We start from the raw sequence: 12,359 nt of genomic DNA, 5'->3' as shown, positions 1-12,359 counted from the left end.
ATATGGAATCAAAAAACCAGTATAGATGAACTTATTTACAAAATAGAGACAGACACACAGACACAGAAAACAAACTTATGGTTACCAAAGGGTAAGGGGGGGTAGAAGGTAGGAATAAAATGGGAGTATAAGATTAACAGATGCACACTACCATATGTAAAATAGATAAATGACAAGGATTTACTGGACAGCACAGGGAACTATATTCAATATCTTGTAATAAACTATAAAGGAAAAGAATTTAAAAAAAGAATATAGATATATACATATATATGTATAACCAAATCACTTTGATGTACATCTGAAACTAATACAACATTGTTAAGTCAACTGTATGTCAATAAACTATACTTTAAAAAAAGAAAAAGATAACAGGTGAGTAACTCAGCCCTGTTTCTCACAGCCATCCAACATCTGACTGATGTTACCTTATGCACAATGAGCTCATGAGTGCCATCTGGAAGAGTCCTACCATCTTCCTGCATCAGGGGGACGAAAGAGAAACCAAACAACTTCTTCTCTCCTTTCTCCTTCGCTGTAGGGGAAAAAAATTTGTAACTTAAGTGTATGCATACAACTGTGTTCTGGTACACAGATTGTGAAGAAGTGTGATCATCAAGAAGTACAACGCTCACACCCCAGCTCCTCTGACATAATGAAGAGCAGATTTTACGATGGGACCTCTGTCCACAGTAGTCACCTTCTAACCCCATATTCCTGCCTCAGAATCTGCAAGTACATTCCCTAATTTTCTTCATAGATTATCTGAAATTACATTTTTTTAAAAAATTATGGATTTCCTATTTCTTCTCACCTCCCACCCTCCCTCCCTGAACATAAGCACCATGGAGGGCAGGATTCTTGTCTGTTTTTTTTTTAATGGTATGCTTGTTATCTCAGAATGCCAAGGACATAGTAGGTTATCAATAAATATATGGCAAATAAATGAACAAGTGAGTGAATCAATGTGATATGCAACGTTTTGTTTACTACCTATGGAAAGGGAGTTTCTAAGCTCTGTCTTGGTCCATTGACAGAACTTTCCCTAGAGCCACATGCGTAAAGACAGAGACCTATGGAAGCTACCTCCTTAGAACAAGGCATGCTGAAAACCAACGCAAATTACAATCCATCGTTTAATAACAGTTTACCACAGTAGTATTCTGGAAGCTGGAAATAAGGCAATGGGGTTTTCAGATGCTCAACTGTGAATTACAATGGCTAGAAATGTCAGGGTCATTGGTGATTATTTCTAGATAAGGAAACTGAGGTCTCACAATGTCAGGTAAACTGTTTGAGACCTCCTGAGTACCATTCCAGTTCTTTCCACCCAGCTTCCTTTTCTTCAAAAGTGGGGAAAGCATGAAAAGAACCTGGTTTGGTCAACTGGACTCTCTCCTTGTATTTAGACATGTGGGGAGGAGTCGCAGGCTGGCAGCCATTGTGGACTGGACGGTTCCTCTTTTCTACACAACTGGGAAGTGGAGGTTATACGTGATAGAAAAGGGCAGTTCTGGGATGCAGTAAGACCCGCGCTAGAGGAGTCAGACATGGTGAGGCTCCAGAAACAAACACATTGTCCCCTTCCAATGGCTTCTGGCATTGAACCACAGGGACACGGAATCCCGTGCAGAGAACAGTAATTTTAGCTGGATGGCTTACGCCCCTAGCATGAGGACATCCCTGAAAATGTGATTATAGCAAAGGATTTTCTTTTAAAATCATTAACTTCAACCCCAGAGAGAAACTGGGAAAATATCAGTACTCTTCAAAGGTAAACAAAAGTCACAGCAAAGATCTCTGGGAAGAAATTTCTATGTCAATGAGCATGCTAGGTACGGAACCTGTGGTTTAGGGGAAAAGATTTATTTAAAAATAATTTCCTAAGTTTATTTGACAGTCTTTTTGGTGTGGTTTTTGGTATTCAAGATAAAAAGAATCCAAGATAAATAAAATTAGCAAAGATACGGAACAAAGCAATAGTTTGCCCAAATTTGCCTTCTGCTATAAAATAAAAATAAATACTAGAGTTTCAAGTACATGGCCTTCTACCCTGAGCTATTAGATCAGGATTAATAAACTGAAGGGATGGTTATATATAATATGCATAGTATGATTCCCTTTTACTAATAAAACCCCTGAATTTATGGATTCTACCTCCTAACTTTACAATTCTTTCTTTCTAGTACCCCAGCTCCAACAATTCTGCCCCCGGGGACCCCCAATTTATTAACATACCCCTCCCTACCCCTCCTCTCCCTCTTCCCATTTCATCATTCTAATCAATTTCTTGAAAATACCCTCAACCCCTCATTTCTCCACACTTTCATTAATAAGACTGCACCCTGGTAGAAGCCAATGTGTGGCTTATTCCATGCACATAGGTAGACTAATCTAAGTTTAATTAGTGTACACTAACCATAAAAGCACCCTGGGCTGGGCAAACCTCCCACACAGGCCTAATCAACTCACTCTTTCCCTCTGCTAGACAATAATTTCATCATCAGTTCTTCTCCCCGCTCAAACCTCCAATACCTTGACACTGTCCTCATGCTCAGCTCCTGTGGAAAGAACTCCCACATGCCCTAGCAACCACCTACTACTACCCACCTGCACCTGCCCTCCTGTACCATTCCAGAACTGCCCACAATCCCACCCAAGGCCAATTCTTAACCTTGAGCACTGAGTCCCACGTGCCTTCCCCAACTCAAGGACACTGCGCCCACAGATGTCTCCACTTGCTTCTACATCATCAGTGTTTCCTCTCTACTCAATGATTCCTCTCAAACGTGCTTTAAAAACTCCATCTTCAAAAGAACAACAACAACTTCTTGTGACCCACTGCTTTTATAGCTACTATCCCATTTTCTCTGCTCTCTTGTATTCTTCACAGCAAAGTTTCTCAAAAGATTAGTCTACACTCACCGCCCACCCTTCCTTTCCTCTATCTATCTCTGACTCATTCTAGCCAGGCATTCCACACCACAAACCCACTAGAATCTCTTGTCAGGTTCAATAACTTGCATGATGCCAAATTTCTCTGTCCTTATTTATCACTGGCACCTGACACATCTGATCAATCCCCTTCTGGAAGACTTTATTTAGTCTCCATGATTCTACTTCAATCTCACTGACTATTCCTTCTTAAACTCACTTAATGGCTACCTCTCATTCTCCCAAAATCTAAATGTGTTAAGTGCCCCAGGGATCCATCCTTGGACTACCCTTTGCTATTTAAACTTACACAGGAATCTCATCCAGTCTCATGGCTTTGAAAAATCCTCGGTATCTATGACACACTGAAGCTGCCTGGACTGGCTCACAAGACCTGACTGTGTGCATCTTTCCCCAGCTCCAAGATCAGTGATGTCATTGGCTTGAAATTGGCCATGGTGGGAGTATTTACCCCGTGGAAAACAGCAAATGCTATAATTTAGGGCTTCCCCTCCCCTCTCTGTCACCCCAAGTGCTGGTTAAATATTTACAGCACACCACTGAACTATATGTTCTCATTATCAAGTTTAAGTCTTCAGCTTGGATCTCATTCAACTGCCTATCTGACATTGTAAATGTCTAATATTCTCAGACTTAACATTTTAAGAGTGGAATGTTCGATTTTTGCTCTCCAGTCTTCCTGTTGTCTTTCCCACTTAAATAACCACTTTATTCTAAAGCCAAAATCTTGAGGTTGACCTCGATTTTTCTCCTTCTTTCACATCCAATCTGTCAATAAATCTAGAAGAGAATCAAACCGCTACCATGCTAACGCAAACCACTTAAATCTCTTACATGGAGGACTGCAGAAGCCTCCTGAATGGCCATCCTGTTCCCACCTGGCCCACCTAAAAATCCAGCGTCTGTACAGCGGCCAGACTTTCTTTAATCTAAGTCATCTAAGGGCTCTCCTCACTCCACATAAAGTCCCAAGTCCTCCCCACGACCTAAAAGACAACACAGGATCTGGCTCCCTTGTTCTCTCTCTGGTCTCATCTCCAAACTCTCTCCCTTGCTCTTTCTGGCCTTCTTGCTATTCCTTGAAAGTGCCAACCGTGTCTCAGTCTTGTGTAGTACTTACTGTTCTATCTGCCTGGAATACCCTTTCCCCAGATACCCAAAGCCTCCACCTTCACGTCTTCTATGTTGTGCTGACGCATCTCTGTCAGAGAGGTCGCTCCTGTCGGCCTTACGTAAAACAGCAACACAGCACCATCGCTTCCTAGCATCTCATTCCAATTTAGTCTTCTTCACTGGACTTAACACTATCTGATAAGAGTGTATATTTATTTGCCCACGTATTGTCTGTCTTCCCTCCCTAGAATGAAAGATCTATGAGAGGAGGTACTTTGTTGCATTCACTGATATATTTCCCATGCCCAGTAAAATGGTAGACGTATAGGTGTTCAATGAATATTTATGTCATGAATAAATGATATTTTAGAATAAATACATGGACACACAACGAAATACTTGGAAGCTCATATGATAAAATGATTACATTGATTACTTGTACAGGATTATGGGGATTTTCTTTCTTCTTCACACTTTGCTGTTTCTTCTAAACTTTAATAATGAACATTTAAAAAAAAACCACACCCACGTGGATAATGTTTGAAGTACAAGGACAAGAGGGCAGAGATCCAACGGGTTTTACTGAAAATCACCTTTATTCTACTTTCCAAGTTCTGAGTTATAATAATTTTCTCCAAAGGCTCTTTCTCCTTTTTCTCCCATTTCACTTTTATTTTCTGACCTTAAAGCTCAAAGCTCATATGAAGCATAAGGGAGAATTTGTAACAAAGACTGGTAGAAGGAATGGTGTGGCACTATGCCAACTCCTTTACGCTCCCTTACTTCACACTCTACCCATGAAACTCCTCTGGAAATTTGGAAGAAGGGTAAGACCTGCTAGCCATCTCCCTACATTCTGAAACATCCACAAACTCATCATTTGTGGAGCTTCCTGAGCCAATTCCAAGACATGCCACAGTCCCACAACGAAGTCCTTCTCCTCTCCCTGAATCCTGGGTGAGTTACACAGCATGCAGGCATGGTCACTGCATATCTACTGGCAATGCCTTTGGTCCTTCTAGACTGGAGAAAAGACTGCTCCTTCTCCAATACTGAGATTCTTCTGTATCTCTTGATTGTAATATTGTCCTTGAAGCAAGATTCACCAGAACCTTCTCCGTACAATGTATGCTACCAGAAGTGTGTAATTTGGGGGCACAGGGAATACCAGAAGATCCCTGGACTGGAGGTGGGTAGAGGCAGGGAGTGGAGGCTTGAGAGGGTGGTAACGAGGGCAAAAGAATTAAAACAGAGATGTCAAGAATTGACAACTTTACGGATAGTAATGTCCACATGAACAAACCCTGTAACATTTCTATGTCTTGGGTTTTTTAGATCTATGAAATGTGGCAATTACTTCACATCATCTCTAAGGCCTATTTGAGTTGACATCACTCGATTCTTATTTGAATACTGTTTGAGACTGCACGGTGATGCAGATTTCCGTGGGTATTTTGTATCCTCCTTTTTCTTTCCTCTATGTTTCCACAGAGGTTATTGGTTCTTCAAGAAGTGAGCCCACTCACCCCACGGGATTCCACTCACCTTTGTTTTTCCCTTGTGTTGGTCTCCGGTTTGTCACACACTTTCTATGTATTAGCCCACCCTGTTGTTTCAGCTCAGTAAACGGACCACCCCAACACAACAAAGCCACAGAGACCGTCCACCAAGCACTTACTGGAGCAATGCCGAAACTCGAAGCGGATGTGCGCACCCCGGAATTTATCCACAGGGATTGGAAGTTTCAGCAGCTCAGACCACCTGGGACTGTTGTTATGATAAAGCACAAAGGAGTGGTAGTCACTAGCTGGTGGCTCTCCAGAGCCGAAGGAGATAAAATCCTAACAAAGGAAACATGCAGGTTAAAGACAGCTTCATTTCAAGATGATTTTGGATGCAGCAAAGCCAGTGCTGTGCTGTATCTGCCTGCTCCCGAAACAGCACTCCCTGTGAAATTACCTCCTCAGTCCTTTGCAGGGCTGTTTCTGCACTTGCTTCTACTGGCTGGCAGTGTCTGTTTCATCCTAAGGCTGGTCTCCCAGGACCCATCCTGCCAAGGGTGGACCTCGGTGACATTTGCAAGATAGGCAACTGCATGCCCAATTTGGAGTCAACTACGTAGCAAAATTCTCAACCTGCCACAGTCAAAAGGCCTTGCGGTGCCCCCCTGGGGCTCAAGGGAAACACTTCTTCCGTAAGAGAATCCACTATTTTCACCCCAATTAGTAATACCCTAATCCTCATGCCCTATTTTGGTTAAAATGAAAATACATAGAATTAAATATGATTTTTTAATTTTTTTACCAATTGCCAAAAGAAAAAGTGTTCTTCTCCAAAACTATGATAGATGAAAGGGGAAAAATGAAATAGCATAAAAATATGGCATTTAAGGAACAGCTGCTATGAGAACAATGTTGACATAATTAATTAAACAATTAAACCTTAAAAGCCTTTTTTTTGTTTTTCTACTTTCTTTTCTGAAAGGCATTTTAATGATTAAAAAAAAAAAAAAACCACCTAGGCTCACACAGACACCTCTCATCTGTGTGGCCCACGATGGCAGTGTAACCTGAAAATTTTTTCTATTAAAAAAAAAAAACTACACAGAGGTAGAGAAGAAAAACAAGACTGAAAATAATGCAAATCAGAATTTAACTGCTGGAATTAAAGATGAACTCAAAGCAATGGTGTGGAATTGTTTTACCAAAAAGTATCCATCATTTTCATACCTTCAAGGTCTGGCCACTGCTCTCTACAATGAACATCGTAACTTCCACATTTCTGGCCACACTCTTTCCTCCTTTTTCAAATTCTCCCCTTTCTATAGTGATGTATAAATCATTCCGCATTTCACCTAGGAGGAGAGGGGAATTGAAACCATGTTATATGTAATAGGAAGTGTAATAAAGTACTCTATCAAGAAAAACTTTAGTTCATAAAAAAGTGTTACAGTATACACATAAAAGTAAAATGTGCAATATTTATACTTTTATAAAAAGATCCCCACCCTCACTGCCAATATCCAAGAAAAGCAAAGGCCAGCCTCTGCTAGTCTGAATTAACGATACTGAAAATATACATTTAGGAGGTGAATACCAGGACTGAGAAGGAAGATGTTGTCAAGTTTCACCATTTTTCAATATTTCCCTCATTTCATTTATGAGGTGTGACCACAAAGTGACAGCCTAGCACGGGTGGCTCAAAGAAACCAGTCTCAATACTTCATAGTCACAGCACTTAAAGTAGAAGAAATACCTAAATGGAAGAAAATGATAGGACTGCAAAGGATACAGTTACCATTTAAATCTTTTCCAAAATTCATGGACAAAATGATCTCAGTGCTGGAAGAATCCAGATTAGTGCTTTATGAACACAGATGTAGAATAATTCAGTCATACAGACAAACTTGGTTTATTATTTCTTACCATCAAGCTATAAAACAAATGTGAAAGGCCCTGGATTCAAACTGACATAGTCTATGTACACATATATCATCGATCTTTTTTCCTCCATTGGTTATTTATAAAACTTGAATGCTTTTTCATCCTGCCCCTTTCTTATTACTGCAAGAAAAAAAGAGAAATTTGATGCCAACTAGCAAAGTTAGGCAAGCACGGGACAGCGTGCTTTTACTGCCCCGTAGGAATTAAATTATGCATAAGTGGTGAGTGGACAGGATGTGAGAAGTAAGTAAACAAAGTGTGACTAGAAAGTTTCTGAAGGTCAGTGTTGGTGAGGTTGGCAAGGTGAAATTTACTTTTGCGTAACAGCTTTCAAACAATTGAAGACTCAAAAGCAATACTTTTTTTTTCAAATAAAAAAATCTCTCAAGAAAACAAATCACTAGAAGAACAATAACCATACAGATATGCCCACACTTGGGAAATGTATCAAACTTCCTGACCGAAGTGTGCATAAGAAAGTACCCTGGCTTCCAAAGCCATGGGGGAATACCAGTGTGCCCAGTCACATTCCTCCACAAAGACCAACTTTTTATGAGAGCATCATTTGCAAATGACCTTGGCCAACCAGGAAACAGATAGGCCATAAAGTAGAGAAAAATGAAAAAGCCCTAAAAAGGTTGAAATCTTACCTGTTCTTTACAAAGAGCATATAAAGAATACATTAGTGGAAAGAACTGATACAGTGGTCTCCGTCTTATGAATTTTTAGTACTCTTATACATCTCATACAAATCAACTTGAGAAGGCAATGAACTTGGAATTCCAGGAGAAAAGCAACATATTTCAACACATGTAAAATTATATTCGTATGCTTCAAGGGTTTTTCGTTTTAAGCATCTCCATTTTAAAAAAAATTAGGAGGGGGTAGGGGTATAGCTCACTGGTAGAGTGCATGCTTAGCATTCATGAGGGTCTGGGTTCTAATTTGCAATACCTTCATTTAAAAAAAAGAACTAGTTTCCTTACAAAAAATTTTTTCTTAATTAAAAAAAAAATTTTAATTAAAATTTAGGAGAAAATAGCCCAGTATATTTTACAAGTTTTCTACATTTTTATAGCCCAGTTCATTTAATTACTATATATATTTACCTCTCACTCTTTATATATGTATATATAGTCATACATACATACATACACCCTAGTCTTTATGCTATTTCTTTTAACAATTCCATTACAGAATAAATAAGCTTACAAACTGTCCTCTGAATCCATCAGTTTCAACTCAAAACAGGTCTGCAATGCTAATGGTCTGCACAGGTGCTATTTCAACAATATGTTTGGGAGGAAATTCTTGACAATAGTTTTCCCACTAACAGATTTGGCAGGTAAAAAGAAAAAAGCAATGCAGGGAGGTGGGAATAGCTCAGTGGTAGAGTAAATGGTTAGCATGCACAAAGTCCTGGGTTCACTCTCCCAATACCTCCATTAAAAAAATAAAACAAAAACAAAACAACAACCACAACACAAAAATCAAGGTACTTTTAAAGCAAAAGATGTTAGTTAACAGTTGCAAAATTCCTTTGCTCCTTGGAGTGGCTGACACATCATGAGCAGCTCTCCCACACACAGGCTGTCAACAGCCACTAGGAATGCGAAGTACAGCGACCGGGGTTTTCACCTGAGAAATTTCTCATACGAGTGATTAGCTTGTTCAAACCACATGGGGATTAACTGCCCTGCAAAAAGAAGAGAAACCGTTTCTTGGAAGGGGGACTTCCAACTCTCCTCTGTTGGAACTACTGGCAACTCCAACTTAAGCAAAGACAGGGGGAGATGAGGGAGGTTTGCAAGACGACCTGTCTCCACCCTTCATCTGCAGGCTGGGCCCTGAAGAGGAACAGGCATCGGGGGGAGAGTCATGTACTGGCAGTGCCATGGAATTCTTTCCTCATGTACTCACTCAGCAAATATACCCTGAGCAGCTACCATGTGCCAGGTATTACTCTAGGCCTGGTAGAGTCAGGAGTGAACAAAGCAAACACGCCTTCTCAGCAGAGCTTAGATTCCAGTGGTAGAAGGCCTTGAACAAAGAGGTAAAACACAGAATATGGTGACTAATGTTAAGTACCCCAGATAAAAGCAAGACAGAGAAAGGGACAGGGACTGTTGAATGAGGCAGAGGGGGTGTCACAGGAGAGAAGCCCTCATGGAGAGGACAAGAGACCTGTGGAAGCCATGACATGTTTCCTCAAGGGAGCAAGGTAACATGGCGTTCGCTTCCCAAACAGGTCCCTAAAGCTGGGTTAGCTTATAACTGAGCAGGATTCTTCCATCTCTTCTGAATTCAGAATATCATCTGAATTCAAATCAGCCTCAGAAATCTTCGGTCACAGAGGACCAGAATAAGGAGAGTTAGATTCAAGTCTTTCTCTGCTACTGTCTACTCTCGGTGACATCAGTCTAGACAAGTTAAGATAAACCCCAAGGCCTCAAGTTTTTGCGTCATGAAAATGGGGCTCGGGTAAAGGCAGAGGCAGGGGTAGGTAGGTAGCAGCAGGGGCAAGACTACTTCATTATGTTATACTTGCTATTTCTGTGGCTTACAAAAGAACTTCTGAAATATAACACATTCATAAATTAAAACACCTTGTACATATAATTTACTATTCTGTTCTTTAACTGCCCCTTTCCCCATAACCTCGGTTATCTTCTGGAAACCTTTTTGACTAAAATAAGATGTCTCTGAAAAGAGGACACAGGACATGAACAGTTCTCCTGGATGACATCCTCCATGTGTCCCCCCCAAGGAATCTGCAGCTTGCTATGTTCTAATACTGCAAGGTGCCACGTTTTGCCAAAATATGTAAAAAGATAAAGTTGAGACAAGTGCTAATTAAAGTCAATACACTTGAGGTTGGCTCTGGAGAAAACGAATAAGCCCAAATGGTGTTAAGAAAGCATCTTGGGTAATTAAGAGAGAAATCATAGAGTGAGTATGAAACAGAGCCACAGCACCAAGCGCGACAAACTATTTTCCTGACAATGTTTATTAACACCTTGCACACCTCTCAATTTTATTACTCTGCAAATTTGAGGTGCTTGACACTTTCCTCTATTTTGCAGGACCACTGGCTGGGAAGCCTTTACATGTGTGAAAGCGTCTCAAAACATCGCTGGAGACAAGATAAAGATAAGGCCACAACAAAAGGAACAAGTCCAGAAGAGCTCAGTGACAACAGTCAGATGGGGCTGATTTATGGTTTGACCTCAACAGGCAAGAGGTTTTTATCAGTACCTGAAAACCTTGATCCTTGACTCTGTCCTACAAATGCTCTGGATAAAGGCACAGAGGACATGCTCACCACATCTAGTAAACCATGGCACCCAGCCTTAGGGGCTAGTCCAGTGCCTTTTCTATACTGGATTTTTGTTACTATTTTAGGAACTGGAAAAGAAAAGTTCCTATCCTTCTTAAAAAAAATATGTAAGAGACTAGGGGTTTTTTGTGAACTTAGATGCTGATGCTGATGGTAGCAGCAGAAAATAGTAGCAGACAGACGGTTGGGTACTCTGCCAACTGCTATAAATGGAACATCTCATTAAATCCTCACATTAACCTTCTAAGAAGGCTGTGTTATTTCCATTGTATAGATGAGGAAACTGAAGTACAGAGATTCAGAAATGTGTCAAATGTATTATGAGTATCTCTGCTTTACCCATGAAAATGCAACTCAACAGGATGAGTACGTCCATCAAATAAACTAGTGCAATTGTCTCTGCACCTCCAAACGACCAGTGTCTTGAGCAGGGAAGGTGCTAGTCCCAGCCTAATTGGACAGACCAGTCTTGAAGCACTGATTTCATTTCTAGGCACCGTCTTTTCAGGACAGAGACAGAGAAACGGTATCATTCAGACCATACACAATACAGAGAAGAGACTCAGAACCCACCAGAGGAGGGATGAGGGAGACAAGAGGTTAGTTGAATTTTAAAATGTTGAGGTTACAAGCGGAAAAACTCAACCCCAAGGACAGAAAGTAAGACGGAGACTAGTCCAACGTGAAAGAGGTCATTTTGAGAGACAATGTGAAGATGTGTTCTTAGCCATTATACACATGCAAGTACCAACCAGAAAACCACCACCAGGGACATAAGGAAGAAATTCGTGCACTGGACACATGACAGGCTGAGCTGGATGGCCCTTGAGGTGCGTAGCAAGCAGAATGATGAATCCTCCTGTCCCTCCCTGGACAGAGATGTCCAGGTCCTAACCAGAAGGCTGTTAATATGTTACCTTACCCAGCAAAAGGGACTTTGCAGATGTGATAAAGTTCAGAATCTTGTCATGGGGAGATTTCCTTATCAGGGTGGGTTCAATATAATTACAAAGGTCCTTGTAAGAGGGAGAGACTGTTTTTCTTCTCAGAGTTCCAGTGTTTATTATTGTGTGTATATATATATATATATTTCATGTGTATACACAGATAGTTTTCTCTCTTGGAAGTATTAAAAAAAAGATCAACCTTCAATCTATAAAAAATACATACTCTACATGTGATCTGGGGCTGGGGTCCAACCTGAGGGTGACACGGTAGACCCTTAGCCCCCTTCTCTCTTCGGTCACCATGGCATTCACTGGATGAAAGATCACCATCCCTTGCTGGCAGGATCAGGGGGTTTAGATCTAAGCTGACTATTTGCAACTATAGGATGTGGAGGGCCAGTGACTTGGACTGGGGGGTGGTGAGCTTTGGTTAGACTTAGGATATATTTTTGGGGAAGATTAAATCATATAATGGGTCCCCCCCTAGTTTCTCCAAAAGAAGGATCATCTGAGGTAATTCCATCTCTTGATGTATGTTTCTATCAGTAAATAGTAAACAATAAT

General features: G+C 40.7%; 1 protein-coding gene across 3 annotated transcripts in view; it reads right to left on the bottom strand.

Annotated features, from left to right (window-relative positions):
• Nucleotides 1-12,359, bottom strand: part of DOCK4 (dedicator of cytokinesis 4) — a 405,833-nt gene that overhangs the window by 145,647 nt on the left and 247,827 nt on the right. For all 3 annotated transcript variants that reach the window (XM_031455220.2, XM_031455219.2, XM_031455221.2), the window contains exons 14-16: nt 6,798-6,922; nt 5,747-5,909; nt 429-535 (exon numbers count right to left, since the gene is read on the bottom strand). In XM_031455220.2, the coding sequence (XP_031311080.1) occupies nt 429-535; nt 5,747-5,909; nt 6,798-6,922 (395 nt within the window). The remainder of the gene's footprint in view (nt 1-428; nt 536-5,746; nt 5,910-6,797; nt 6,923-12,359) is intronic.

The sequence above is a fragment of the Camelus dromedarius genome, chromosome 7 (assembly GCF_036321535.1).
Source record: "Camelus dromedarius isolate mCamDro1 chromosome 7, mCamDro1.pat, whole genome shotgun sequence".
NCBI classification, from domain to species: domain Eukaryota; kingdom Metazoa; phylum Chordata; class Mammalia; order Artiodactyla; family Camelidae; genus Camelus; species Camelus dromedarius.
The sequence above is the reverse complement of the archived record's forward strand: the minus strand, read 5'-3'. Positions and strand labels throughout refer to the sequence as shown.